This window comes from Salmo trutta, chromosome 5 (genome assembly GCF_901001165.1).
Source record: "Salmo trutta chromosome 5, fSalTru1.1, whole genome shotgun sequence".
Lineage (NCBI taxonomy): Eukaryota > Metazoa > Chordata > Actinopteri > Salmoniformes > Salmonidae > Salmo > Salmo trutta.
In genome coordinates this window covers 11,525,331-11,538,520 of record NC_042961.1, presented here as the reverse complement: position 1 = coordinate 11,538,520, position 13,190 = coordinate 11,525,331, and the positions used below count along the sequence as shown (strand labels likewise).

At 42.9% G+C, this 13,190-nt stretch overlaps 1 protein-coding gene across 2 annotated transcripts in view; it reads right to left on the bottom strand.

The window, feature by feature from the left end:
- The window catches only part of LOC115193657 (pro-neuregulin-3, membrane-bound isoform-like), a 400,612-nt gene extending 391,851 nt beyond the window's left edge, over positions 1-8,761 (bottom strand). For both annotated transcript variants that reach the window (XM_029752521.1, XM_029752522.1), the window contains exon 1: positions 7,633-8,761. In XM_029752521.1, coding sequence (XP_029608381.1) covers positions 7,633-8,362 — 730 coding nt within the window. In that variant the 5' untranslated portion in view covers positions 8,363-8,761. The remainder of the gene's footprint in view (positions 1-7,632) is intronic.
- Between the last annotated feature and the right edge of the window lie 4,429 nt (positions 8,762-13,190).

Genomic DNA, 13,190 nt, shown 5'->3' with positions numbered 1-13,190 from the left:
AGGGACGAGCTCCCTGCCATCCAGGACCTCTATATCAGGAGTTGTGAAAGGAAGGTCCAGATAATTGTTAAAGACTCCAGCCACCCAAGCCGTAGACTGTTCTCTCGGGTTTATGCACGTCAAGAGGTACCGCTGCATCAAGCCTGAGACCAACAGGCTCTTGAACAGCTTTTATCCCCAAGACATAAGACTGCTAAGTAGCTAACAGAATGGTTACACAGACTGAGTTGACCATTGTATTTTATTTGTATTTTGCGCACACTCACAGGACTCTACACACTCATGCACACTGACACTCCAACACACACATAACATGAACACCCATTTTAACTGACTCTACAGACATACACACACACACACACTCACATATAATCATAACTTACGGTGCTGCTACTCTGTTTATCATTTACCCCCATACATATCTATTTCTATCACTCCAGTATCATGCACATTGTAAATATGCTATTGGAACTGACCCTGGATATAACTTCTTACTTTCTCTTGGTCTTCTTATTTCTTGTTTTTGTTCTACTTGATGTTATTTTTTTATGTTAAATTGGGGCTTGCAAGAAAGGCATTTCACTGTACTTGTGCATGTGACATTAGAACTTGGAACTGTATATGTGAAACTAACAGGTTCGTATTTCACTTGAAAAACAACACACTTGTTTGATGAGTATTGTATGAAAAATGGCTTATTCATAGATTCTAATAAGTCACAACATTTCAATGAGCATATTACCCAGTCTTATACGGTACAGAATACTGTCTATCAATACAATCCCAATCACTGGGATGCTTGTAACCGCATCATGGGTGTGACTAATGATAGGTGCATAATTCTGTTTAGCTGCTCCTCCAGAGTGATGAGAAATTAATCTGGATTAAGGATGGCTTGAGTAAAAAGTAATCTAGCATAGTGCCAGTGAACGATGCTAAAGCATGGCTGCTTGACACCCTGATTCAATATTCAATGCCTGAGACAAAGTAACATCCCTTTCAAATTGTATTAGGGGAGAGTGGGGTAAGTTGAGCCAAAGGGGTAAATTAAGCCACCCTTGTTTCTAGGAAACCATACACAAAATGTATCTTATGACCAAATATTTAGGAAGAGGTCATCATTTCAGGGTGTCTGTTAAGGAAGATACCACATGGAAAAAGTGGTAAGCAAGTTAGATCCAAAAAACGGATTTTCAAGAAGTCAAATTAATTTATTGTGTTAGAGGTTTCATGATGCTTGTATCTACATCAAAGTAGATACGTTTAAGATGGTTCTATACATCAGTTTGGGTCTCTATAAGTTTCAATATGAGGTCCTCAACCTAGCATGAAAGTGTATCCTTATAGCAGTGTGGGCTAATATAGTCAAAATGTTTGCCTTGGGACTGAGCCAATCGCCATGGGGTAAGTTGAGCCAACAGTTGACCCTATGGCAAGATGAGCAAATTGAAGTGTTTTCTTCTCAGGTGTAATGCAAGGCATTATTCCTGGTATATGAGGTAACAAGAGCCAATGTTAAAAGTGTAAAAAAAAAAATACCAAGTGTTTGGTAGTTGTTAAGGCTTTGTTAAAATATGTTTGAAAATTATTAAAAGACAAAAACCTATTGTGATTGTGTTGAATTGCATTTGGGAAATGAAGATAGGTATGGTTTTAAAAAGGTAGTGGTAATATTTCATTCAGTTCAGACATTTGTGGCCAGCTTAATTTACCCTGTCCCACGGCTAAATGTATCCCTATACCTGGGGTAAATTGTGCCAAGAGTCCAATTTTTTGGGACAAACTGTGTTTTAAAAACTGTAAAGTTTATATGAACTCTGATTATTTCCAGGGATACACATCCTGCTGAAAATATATTTATATATCTTTGTTAGAAATAATACTGTATTAAATTGAACCTACTCTCCCCCACTGTAGAAAGGCCACCTGAATATATACTATCTAAATGGCAGAGGTAATTGGGCCCGACAAGTAGACAAGTAATCCTAGCAAATATACACTTACACACCCTCTTGTCAAGTCAATAGAAACATGTCCCTCTGCGGGTAGCACATCCTTCTAGAACTGGAAAATAACCAGATAAAGACTTATGTAGGAACTGCACTGACTTTAGTTGTGTTCTTTATAGTTTTATTTATACTGAACAAAAATATAACGCAACATGCAACAATTTCAACGGTTTAAATGAGTTACAGTACAGTTCATGTAAGGAAATCAGTCAATAGAAATAAATTCATTATGCCCTAATCTATGGATTTTACATGACTGGCCAGGGGCGCAGCCATGGGTGGGCCTGGAAGGGCATAGGCCCACCAATTTGGGAACCTGGCCCACCTACTGGGGAGTCAGGCCCAGCCAATCAGAATGAGTTTTTCCACACAAAAGGGCTTTATTACAGACATAAACACTCCTCAGTTTCATCAGCTGTCCAGTTGGCTGGTATCAGACGATGTGGAGGTCCTGGGCTGGCGTGGTTACACGTGGTCTGCTGTTTTGAGGCCGGTTGGACGTACTGCCAAATTCTCTAAAACGACGTTGGAGGCAGCTTATGGTGGATAAATTAACATTCAATTCTCTGGCATCAACTCTGGTGGACATTGCTGGAGTCAGCATGCCAATTGCCCGCTCCCTCAAAACTTGAGACATCTGTGGGATTATTGTGTGACAAAACTGCACATTTTAGAGTGTCCTTTTGTTGTCCCCAGCACAAGGTGCACATGTGTAAGGATCATGCTGTTTAATCAGCTTCTTGATATGCCACACCTGTCAGGTGGATGGATTATCTTGGCAAAGGAGGAGAAATGCTCACTAACAGGAATGTAAACAAATTTGCACACAAAATGTGAGACAAATAAGCTTTTTGTGCGTATAGAAATGTCTGGTATCTTTTATTTCAGCTCATGAAACATGGGGTGAACACTTCACATGTTACATTTATAATTTTGTTCAGTACATTCACATTCAGAATGTATTATCTAAAGGACAAAAATCTCAGTGTAAGCACCTTTCGTTTAAATGAATGAATGTGTGATAAGATAGGTAGTACATTAATTAGGATAATCCAGTAAAGATAGGTAGTACATTAATTAGGATAATTCAATAAATACCTAAAGCAAATCTAAATGTAATTGATAGTTAAGGAAAATATGCCCTTTTGAAATTGCGAACAATGTGTGGGAAGATGGAAGATTGGATATAGGAAGGAGGGGGGAGTGGGATTAGAGTTGGCTGCTGCAGTATGCTGGAGAAGTGGCATTTTCCATGGGATATCCATCACTGGGGCCTAATGGTTTTCAGGAGCACTTGCTCGCGAAATGGCATTCTTAAAATGGTTAATTAATAAATGAATGTGTGATGAATGGCTCCTGTTGTTTTCTTTGCTTATGAAATAATACAACATTTTTACTGACTCTAATGATCAAAGAGTACACTTAATTCCAATCTAGTAAATTCTGATTACTTTGGACACCATCAGAAGTTTGTATGCATGAGTTTGTATGTATTGCTAATTTGATGTATTGCTCTGCTTTGTGTAATTCAAGGATCATAATAGACAACGTGATGGAAAAATAACATCTATCATTGGAGTAATGGAGTCATAGGTACAAAGTTGATTGATCACTGCAAGAAAATCCCTCCTGCACAAATCAATAGGCTATGGTGATCCAACGACCAGAGTCTAGGACAGTAGAGCGGATAGAACTGGGAGAGCATAACATTGTTGTTTTCAGATTAATCCAGTCTTGATACAGTAGATAGTAAGGCCAAGACGATACCAGTATCATAATACTCGTTAGTACCATTGCAAGGAAACTAAACACAAAGTGGATTTAACTTATTTAGGAAACAGCACTAATGTTGGAAAGAAACTTCATTACGTTGTCGTCCAGAGTCACATTTATTTATTTTCCAAAGCTGTAGCACACAATATTTTACATACAGCAGGATTTTAAAGGACCAAAGAGTTTGGTCGGCTTTGTGTTTTCATATTTTTGCAAAGTAAAAAATATTGCGATACTGGTATTGTCACAGCCCTAGTAAATAGGCTATGGGCAATTTCACGGTAACAGAATTGCTCAGATTTTTCACTTAAAATGTATCCCATTCAAAAAACATTGATTTCAAAGTTTAACAAACCCTACCACTCTATGCACAAGGACTACTTTTAACAATTTACACTGAACATTTTACAAAAACACATTTACTGTGCAGATGCAAAGTTTGGTAACAGAATTTTGGTAAAATCTCCCTCAGTTTTTTGTGTCCACATTTTCCAAAAGCTCTAAGATTCAACTAGGTCTGCAGAAAGAATGAAGTGTCAGCTATGACATGACACATTGACTACTGTAGAGTTCAGTGCAGTAGAGTTAAGTATAGTACAGTAGACCACAGTAGAGTATAGTGTACACAACTCTAGTGTGCTCTACTGTGTACAGTACTGAACTCTACTTTACTGTACTGAGCTGTCCAAACTTGAGAACCCAGCTGTGTTTTGTGACTGCTATGACTTCCCATTGTAGCCAATTCAAATGCAGAAATCCTATTACCGATTTTTCAGAAATTCGAATACCGATTTGGTAACGGAATTGATATCAGTAAAAACACTAACTATATAATTGATATGTCTACCTTTACTTTTGTGAACTTTCATTATCCTCCATCATTTACATTTTAGTAATTTAGCAGAAGCTCTTATCCAGAGTGACTCACAGTAGTGAATGCATATGTTTTTGTACTGGTCCCCTCTGGGAAATGCTCTACAAACTGAGCCACACGGGACCATCCCCATGAGGGAGAATTTCAAGGCTCAAGGCAATGTTTCCTAACCTTACAGAAGGCAGAAACATTTCTACAAAACTATAAGTGTTAATATCAGTTGGCAGATGTCTATGTGCAAATCCGTGTTAATGTGGTGGTTTCCTATGAAATGACATTCAAATTATATTCAGCCCACATTTGTTTCAGGCCTGGGTTTTATTTGAATGTTACCACCCACAAGCATGGCATTGTTTATTGCAGAAACAGCTGCAAAGTTATTCCTCTACGTGACTGAGATGAGCCAAATAGCCTTGTGTCCACTTGGCCGCCTGAGCCATGGAGCTAATAAAAATAAGGGGTGCAAACTTATGATTTTTCACCTTCACTTTTTCTGCCAGAAAATGATCGTAATACATTGGATAATTCGTAAATTTTTACATATTTTTTTAGCTAGTCTGTATTAAAAAAACCTATATAACAATTTTATAAATGGTATAATTGTGTGATATGATAGCATTTTGCAAACCCGCTCCCCCCCAATCACCCCAAAATGAATGGTTTTGACCACTAAAGTTTTGTTTCACTACACATTCCATTGCTTTGATTGGTGTAGCGTTAGCTAGAAACCACAAGTGTCTATCCAGATAATGAAAAGGCACCCGCGAATGAAAATTCAAGGAACATAGTTACATGTCATTTGTGCCATGCATGAGCAAAATAATTGTAGACTATCATGCCACTTCCCCTGTAAGAACCATGAGTATGGGCTGAATTGACGTTGCTGTACCGTAGCCGAAGCCTGCCAGCAAACTACCAAAGATTGCACTGTAGAAATTACACTGTAGAAAAATGCATATCAGCTATCTTTCAAAAGTTAGCCATATAACCAGAGCTACAACTTATTATTTCTATAGCAGATTCGCAGCTGCAATTTATGGAAGATGCCAAAACTTTGGAGATAAGTCAAAGATAGGCCAGTGGTTTCCATCTGTGGCAAAGTTTTCCATAAATCAATGCTTACGACAAATCCAGCTCCAGATCCAGGTACATTAGCTCCAGAACCAGCCATAGAGCCAGCTAGCTAATCATTTGAATATGATGTAGTTAAAAAACAGCAACAACAGATATTATTAGCTAGCTAGATAAGGTTGGCAAGACAGCTTGCTAGCTAGCTAGATAAGGTTAGCATGCTACTGTAGCTAGCTACACTGACAGATGTTCATCAACTCCACGTGGAAATTTGTTGAACATACATTTCTTAAAAGAGAATATGGAATCCAGTGAGGATGCTGACAGTAATCTTCCCGGAAAGCAAAAGGATGCAAGAACCTCTCATTTGATCAATCCATCACACTGGATAATTTATTCCTGCAGCTTTTACCCTTCCATAAGGGGAGTTACCAGCCACAACCACAACCATCATCACTATCCCCACCTTTCATCCATAAAGAACTTTAGACTTTGTGAATTTCACATTGGAAACTGCACATTATACAACAACTCAGGATTCTATCACACAGGTTTTTATTGTCTTAATTCAAAAAGAGGCTGAATGGCTGTGTGCTCATTGTTATACACCTGTCAGCAAAGGGTGTGGATGAAATAACCAAATCCACCAATTTGAAGGGGTTCCACAGTTCCAACAAGTCATTTCATCAAATTTCTGCCATGCTTGGCTTCCTCGGTCAACTGTAAGTGCTGTAATTGTGAAGTGGAAATGTCTAGGAGCAACAACGGCCAGCCGCGAAGTGGTAGGCCACACAAGCTCACAGAACAGGACCATCGAGTGCTGAAGCGCGTAGCGTGTATACATCATCTGTTCTCGGTTGCAACACTCACTATCAAGTTCCAAACTGCATCTGGATGCAACGTCAGCACAATAACTGTTTGTCGGGAGCTTCATGAAATGGGTTTCCATGGCCGAGCAGCCGCACACAAGCCTAAGATCACCGTGCGCAATGCCAAGCATCGGCTGGAGTGGTGTAAAGCTCGCCACCATTGGACTCTGGAGCAGTGAATCACACTTCACAATCTGGCAGTCTGATGGACGAATCTGGGTTTGGTGGATGCAGGAGAACGCTACCTGCTCCAATGCATAGTACCAACTGTAAAGTTTGGTGGAAAAGGAATAATGATCTGGGGCTGATTTTCATTCCAGGCACTTAGTTCCAGTGAAGGGAAATCTTAACACTACAGCATACAATAACACTATAGACGATTCTGTGATTCCAACTTAGTGGCAACAGTTTGGGGAAGGCCCTTTCCTGTTTCAGCATGACAATGACCCCGTGCACAAACTGAGGTCTATACAGAAATGGTTTGTCGAGATTGGTGTGGAAGAACTTGACTGGCCTGCGCTTAGCCGTGACCTCAACCCCATCGAACACCTTCGGGATGAATTGGAATGCCGACTGCGAGCCAGGCCTAATCGCCCAACATCAGTGCCCGACCTCACTAATGCTCTTGTGGCTGAATGGAAGCAAGTCCCCGCAGCAATGTTCCAACATCTAATGGAAGGCCTTCCCAGAAGAGTGGGACCAACTCCATATTAATGCCCATGATTTTGGAATGAGATGAGCGATGGGCAGGTGTCCACATACGTTGAACATCTCATTCCAATATATATATATATATTCCAATATATATATATATATATATATATATATATATATATATAAACTAATGGTAAATCACCCAACCAAGGCACATTTGACTTTTTTTCTAGATTTGCAACACAAAACCAACCAATGTCTGTAAGTATTTAAATGTCTTGATTCAAAAAAGAGTTAATCGCAAATTAGAAAGAAATAGTGACTAGTCAGTACCTTAGCTTCTTCTCAAACCAAGCAGTAATTACAGATAGTGGTGACTCACGTGTTTTTCGGTTCACATGGGTCCATGTGGGAGTGGAGGCAGGCCTCCCCGTGGTGTGCTCGTGGGTCCACATTTGTGTGGAGTCGTGCAGCACAGTGGGGTTAGAAGGTTTAGGGCTGGAGGTGGTAAAAGTGGAGGCGGCGACTGGTGCGGCAGTGGTTGTGGTAATAAGGGGGCCTTGTGGTCCTCCACCCCCAGAGTTGCCTTGGCGCTGTGTGGTGCTGCGAGGTGTAACCTGGCTGCCTGATGCACCACCCACCCTGGCTGTAGTAGTGGTGCCACCAGGGTGGTTGGCAACGACAGTTCGAGTTCTGCCCCTCACTGCCGTGACGGTGGTTGAGGTGGGGTTGGCCACGGTAGTAATGGTTGCCGTGGTGGTGGTACTGGTGGTGTCTGAGTTCTTGGGCAAGGCGCTGGGCTTGGAGAGATGGGGGGGAAACATGGGGTCCTGTCCTATACCCTTGGCGTCCACCAGGTCTGTGGGCACGTAGTCCCTAACAGAGCCCACCACAATCCATTTGAGCAGCATCAGGCTTAGTCCCAAGCCAATGAAGCCTATGAGCAGAGGGACAACACATAGCCATGTCTGCTGGCGGGGCCACAGGGTGCAGCCTCCACAGCGCAGGCGCCCTGGTTCTTGGGCTTGGACCTGCTCTCGCTCCCCACTCCCCTCTGGACACTCCTCCAGGATCACCGCCCCGGATGTGACTGCTCCGGAGCTCTCGCTCATCCTGCACGCGGCTTAGCAAGGGTTAACCTTGGGGACAGGCGCGTGACGGGCATGGGCAGCACGAGGCAGAATGGCAGCCGACAATGCTGGACATCAAGAAGGAAACACACGCAACAAGATGCTCACAAACGCATACACACACACACACACACACACACAGAGACACACACATACAGATACGTACAAACAAACACACTCAGACACTCTCAGAGACGCACAACAGAGGTGGAAAAAGCCAATGTAGATGCGTTGGAACTTGGAATGATCTTTAGTCCAGTTGAAATCCTGCCCAAAAGCGACCAAGACTTCCAACTCCAAGGACGATCCAGACAAAATAGATGAAGAGGAGAATAGAATAGCCCTCTTTATTTCACACTCTTTCTCATTCCCTCGGTCAATATTCCAAGATGGGGCGTTTGGGTTATCGATGCTGATGAGAAAAACTTACAGGGGCTGTTCTGAATCCCTCACCTACAGTAAGTAGGCAAGGCAGACAGGATCCTTGGGTTTCTGCAGCTATCTCTCCTTAGCTGAGTCAGCTACTCAGCCCCAGAAACAGAAACCTGTCCCTCCCGTCAGAGAGAGGAGAGATTTGCCCTGGGTGCGCTGTTGCTCCCTCTTCAGACCACCTGCTCTCTACAACATCCACAAAGGTACTCTCTTTTTATGCTTTTTTAAAATTCAGTTTTAGAGCAAAACCAAGCCAACTCCCAGCAATGAGTTGTTTGCTATTCTCCAGTGGGAAAAAAGACAGAATCCATTGATGGCAACGAGGAGAAAAAACAACCCTGGAGCTTAGAGATAGAGAGAGAAAAGGATGGGTGAATGGTGGCAGTAAAGGGTGTTTCTGTCGTTTGCGATGCGTTGTCCCCTTCCTCTCCTCCCGTAGCTCAGGTTCCCCAAGCTGTCCGCTCTCTGCCCCGCCGTGTCTGTGCACTGCCTGTTAATGCAGCAAAGAGCTAGAAACCTGCCCCTTTTCCGCCAACTACATTCGTGTACTGAGAAAAAGAGAAGAGAGAGAGAGAAGATAAGGATCCTCTCAGAAACGACAGTAAAGGAGATGTAGAAAGAGAGAGGGAGCCGTTGAAACCACCCTGTACCACTCCTCTCCCCGCTCCTCTACTTCAGGTCCCTCTATGAGGAATGGCAGCCTTCCAGTCAATGTTGTGATTTGTTGCAGTTTTTGCTGTTTTTCGTCTCTCCAGGGATTGCTTCAGGATGATTAGAGATCTCCACAACAGACTCTTCGGCTTTACAGCCTGACCCTCCTGTGGTTTTAGCCAAGGATGCTGATCCAGCAGACCGGTGGCTCTGGTATTCGAATCAGGGAGACAGCTGCTTCCCTGCCCTGCTGCTGCCGATGCTGAGAGAGAGAGAGGGAGTGCAAATGAGAGAGAGAAAAAAGCAGGGGCTGAGCAGAATGTGCACACTGGTGGAGCGAGAGGGAGAGAGAGACAGAGAGGAAGGGAAGTGAGAGAGAGAAACGAGGCTGCACCTGCTAGCTCCGCCAGCATTTGGAAGATTGCCCGCCTCTGAGAGAGAAAGAGGGAGGGGCAGAGGGAGAGAGGAAGAGAGAGAGGAAGAGAGAGAGGAAGAGAGAGAGGAAGAGAGAGACAGAGAGAGAGACAGAGAGAGAGACAGAGAGAGAGACAGAGAGAGAGAGAGAGAGAGAGAGAGACAGAGAGAGAGAGAGAGACAGAGAGAGAGAGACAGAGAGAGAGAGACAGAGAGAGAGATGAAGAATGCATGCACAAATCCTGTGCAAAGCTCTGCAGTATTAGCAGACTGTCGCATGTTACCAGAACAGAACAGGCTGCATCTTAGTATCAGCAACACCGGCAGAGCAGAGTCACAATGCAGGAGCTGTCACTCACTCACATAGCGCCTCCCAGTTATGTCTCTGAAACATAGAGGGAATTGAAATTAAAGAGAGGAGGAAGGAAGGATGAGGCTGAGAGGGTAAGGGGGTGGGGAGATATAGCTGAATAGAAAAGCATTGAAGAAGAAAGGGTTGTGACATGAAAGAAAAAGCATCATAACATTGATCAGTGGTTATCTGGGAGATGGTGGTTTTGGGGATAGACCAGAAGCCTATATTTCCAGTTAGACTTATGTTGTTACGATGTCTGTCCTGCTATCCCCATCATGCATCCTCTTTCACAGGGCAACGATAACAACCAGTCACAAGGCTCCTCCTATGGGTCCCCAGGGGAATGTGGAGAGATAAGTTTTACACCTCTCAGACATGCACATATACCACCACGTTGTCTAACAAAGGCTGTTAAATGCCACTGCAGAGACAAATGTCAATACTGACACTGTCATACATAAAACGGACACAGCACCATACAGACCTATAAACACTTTCAGGTAATAAATAAAAATGAATTATTCATTCAACTATATGATTTACATAGTAAAATGCAGGTTTAAGTAGTATGTAAGATACTGTTGATCAACTACGTAGTGCCCTGTGTGTTGATAAAAAAAAGTTGGTGTATTCTTTACTTTATTTCTGTCTTCAGTCGATGAGTCATTGTAACATGTTATCCAGTACACAACTCCCCCACATACCGTCTATCTGTTGTTTTCTATTCAGACTGTTAATGTATATCTTCAACTTTATTTGAATTCATTCTCTCAATAATTACAACAGCCATCTTGAATTACCAAGACAACCTAACAGTCAAGTAAGTGTACTGCATTCTGTACTGTCATGACAGCGTAACATCATGCCAGAGAAATATGTCAATGTGTTGGTTGCATTTGTTGAAGCGTTTTCCGTTGCATTACAATTGGATATGCTTATCTGAGCAAGATGAAGTACCATGTGAATTGACAATAAAGGCATCTCATCTCATCACATTTTATTATATTATATTGCAGCTAATATTAAATGAACTCTCTTTAGGGTGCGACTTTTCACAAAGATTATTTGAGCCTTAAAAATGATTTCTCAGTCCAGTTTAATGATTCAAATTATGTCCTTGGTGGCACAGCATAGCTTTAATGTATCAAGATTTTGCCAAAAAATTGCTCTAGAACGATATTTACGAAGTTGTGTCTTTTAACCCGATCCACCACAGAGAGCCAATGGGAGAAGCCTGGGGATAAGTTGATCCCATTCCTCATTCTAAACACGAGTGTGTGCAAACCCTCCCAGCCTCTATTTATTCATCACTCATGTATCTAACCTAATGCTGCTCATTAATGGCTGACAGTACGCTACGTATTTGTACCTGTCTGATTTAGGACGCATCAAGCTGCCAGTTTACATCAACTCAATAATTAACCAGCCAGATACACATACTATACACAGACACACACACACACACACACACACACACACACACACGCTTATAAGAAATCCCGCTACGCCCTCAGACGAACCATCAAACAGGCAAAGCGTCAACACAGGACTAAGATTGAATCCTACTACACCAACTCTGACTCTCGTCGGATGTGGCAGGGCTTGAAAAATGTTACGGACTACAAAGGGAAGCTCAGCCGTGAGCTGCCCAGTGACGCGAGCCTACCAGATGAGCTAAATGCCTTTTATGCTCCAGACGACTGTGTGATCACGCTCTCTGTAGTTGATGTGAGCAAGACCATTAAACAGGTCAACGCTCACAAAGCCGCTGGGCCAGACGGATTACCAGGATGCGTACTCAAAGCATGCACGGACCAACTGGCAAGTGTCTTCACTGACATTTTCAACCTCTCCCTGACGGAATCTGTAATACCTACATGTTTCAAACAGACCACCATAGTCCCTGTGCCCAAGAAAACCCCAACAGATCCACAGATGACGCAATCTCAATCCCACTCCACACTTCCCTTTCCCACCTGGACAAAAGAAACACCTATGTAAGAATAATGCTCATTGACTACAGCTCAGCATTCAACACCATAGTGCCCACAAAGCTCATCACTAAGCTAAGGACCCTGGGACTAAACACCTCCCTCTACAACTGGATCCTGGACTTCCTGACGGGCCGCCTCCAAGTGGTAAGGGTAGGCAAGAACACACCTGCCAAACTGATCCTCATCACTGGTGCCCCTCAGGGGTGTGTGCTTAGTCTCCTCCTGTACTCCCGGTTTACCCACGACTGCGTGGCCAAGCACGACTTCAACACCATAATTAAGTTTGCTGACGACGCAACAGTGGTAGGCCGAAAACCGACAACGATGAAACAGCCTATAAATAGGAGGTCAGAGACCTGGCAGTGTGGTGCCAGGACAACAACCTCTCCCTCAATGTGAGCAAGACAAAGGAGCTGATCGTGGACTATAGGAAAAGGAGGGCCGAACAGACCCCAATTAACATCGACATGGCTGAAGTGGAGCAGGTAGAGAGTTTCAAGTTCCTTGGTGTCCACATCACCAATGAACTACCATGGTCCAAACACACCAAGACAATTGTGAAGAGGGCACGACAACACATTTTCCCCCTCAGGAGACTGAAAAGATTTGGCATGGGTCACCAGATCCTCAAAAAGTTCTACAGCTGCACCATCGAGAGCATCCTGATCAGTTGCATCACCTCCTGGTATGGCAACTGCTCGGCATCTAACCGTAAGGCCCTACAGAGGGTAGTGCGTAAGGCCAAGTACATCACTTCCTGACATCCAGGACCTATATACTAGGCTGTGTCAGAGGAAGGCCCCCCCTTTGTTTTTACACTGCTGCTACTCGCTGTTTATTATGTATGCATAGTCACTTTACAAATTACCTAGACTAATCTTATTTTTTCCACTTCACTTTATTTAGTAAATATTTTCTTAACTCTATTTCTTGAAATGCATTGTTGATTAAGGGCTTGTAAGTA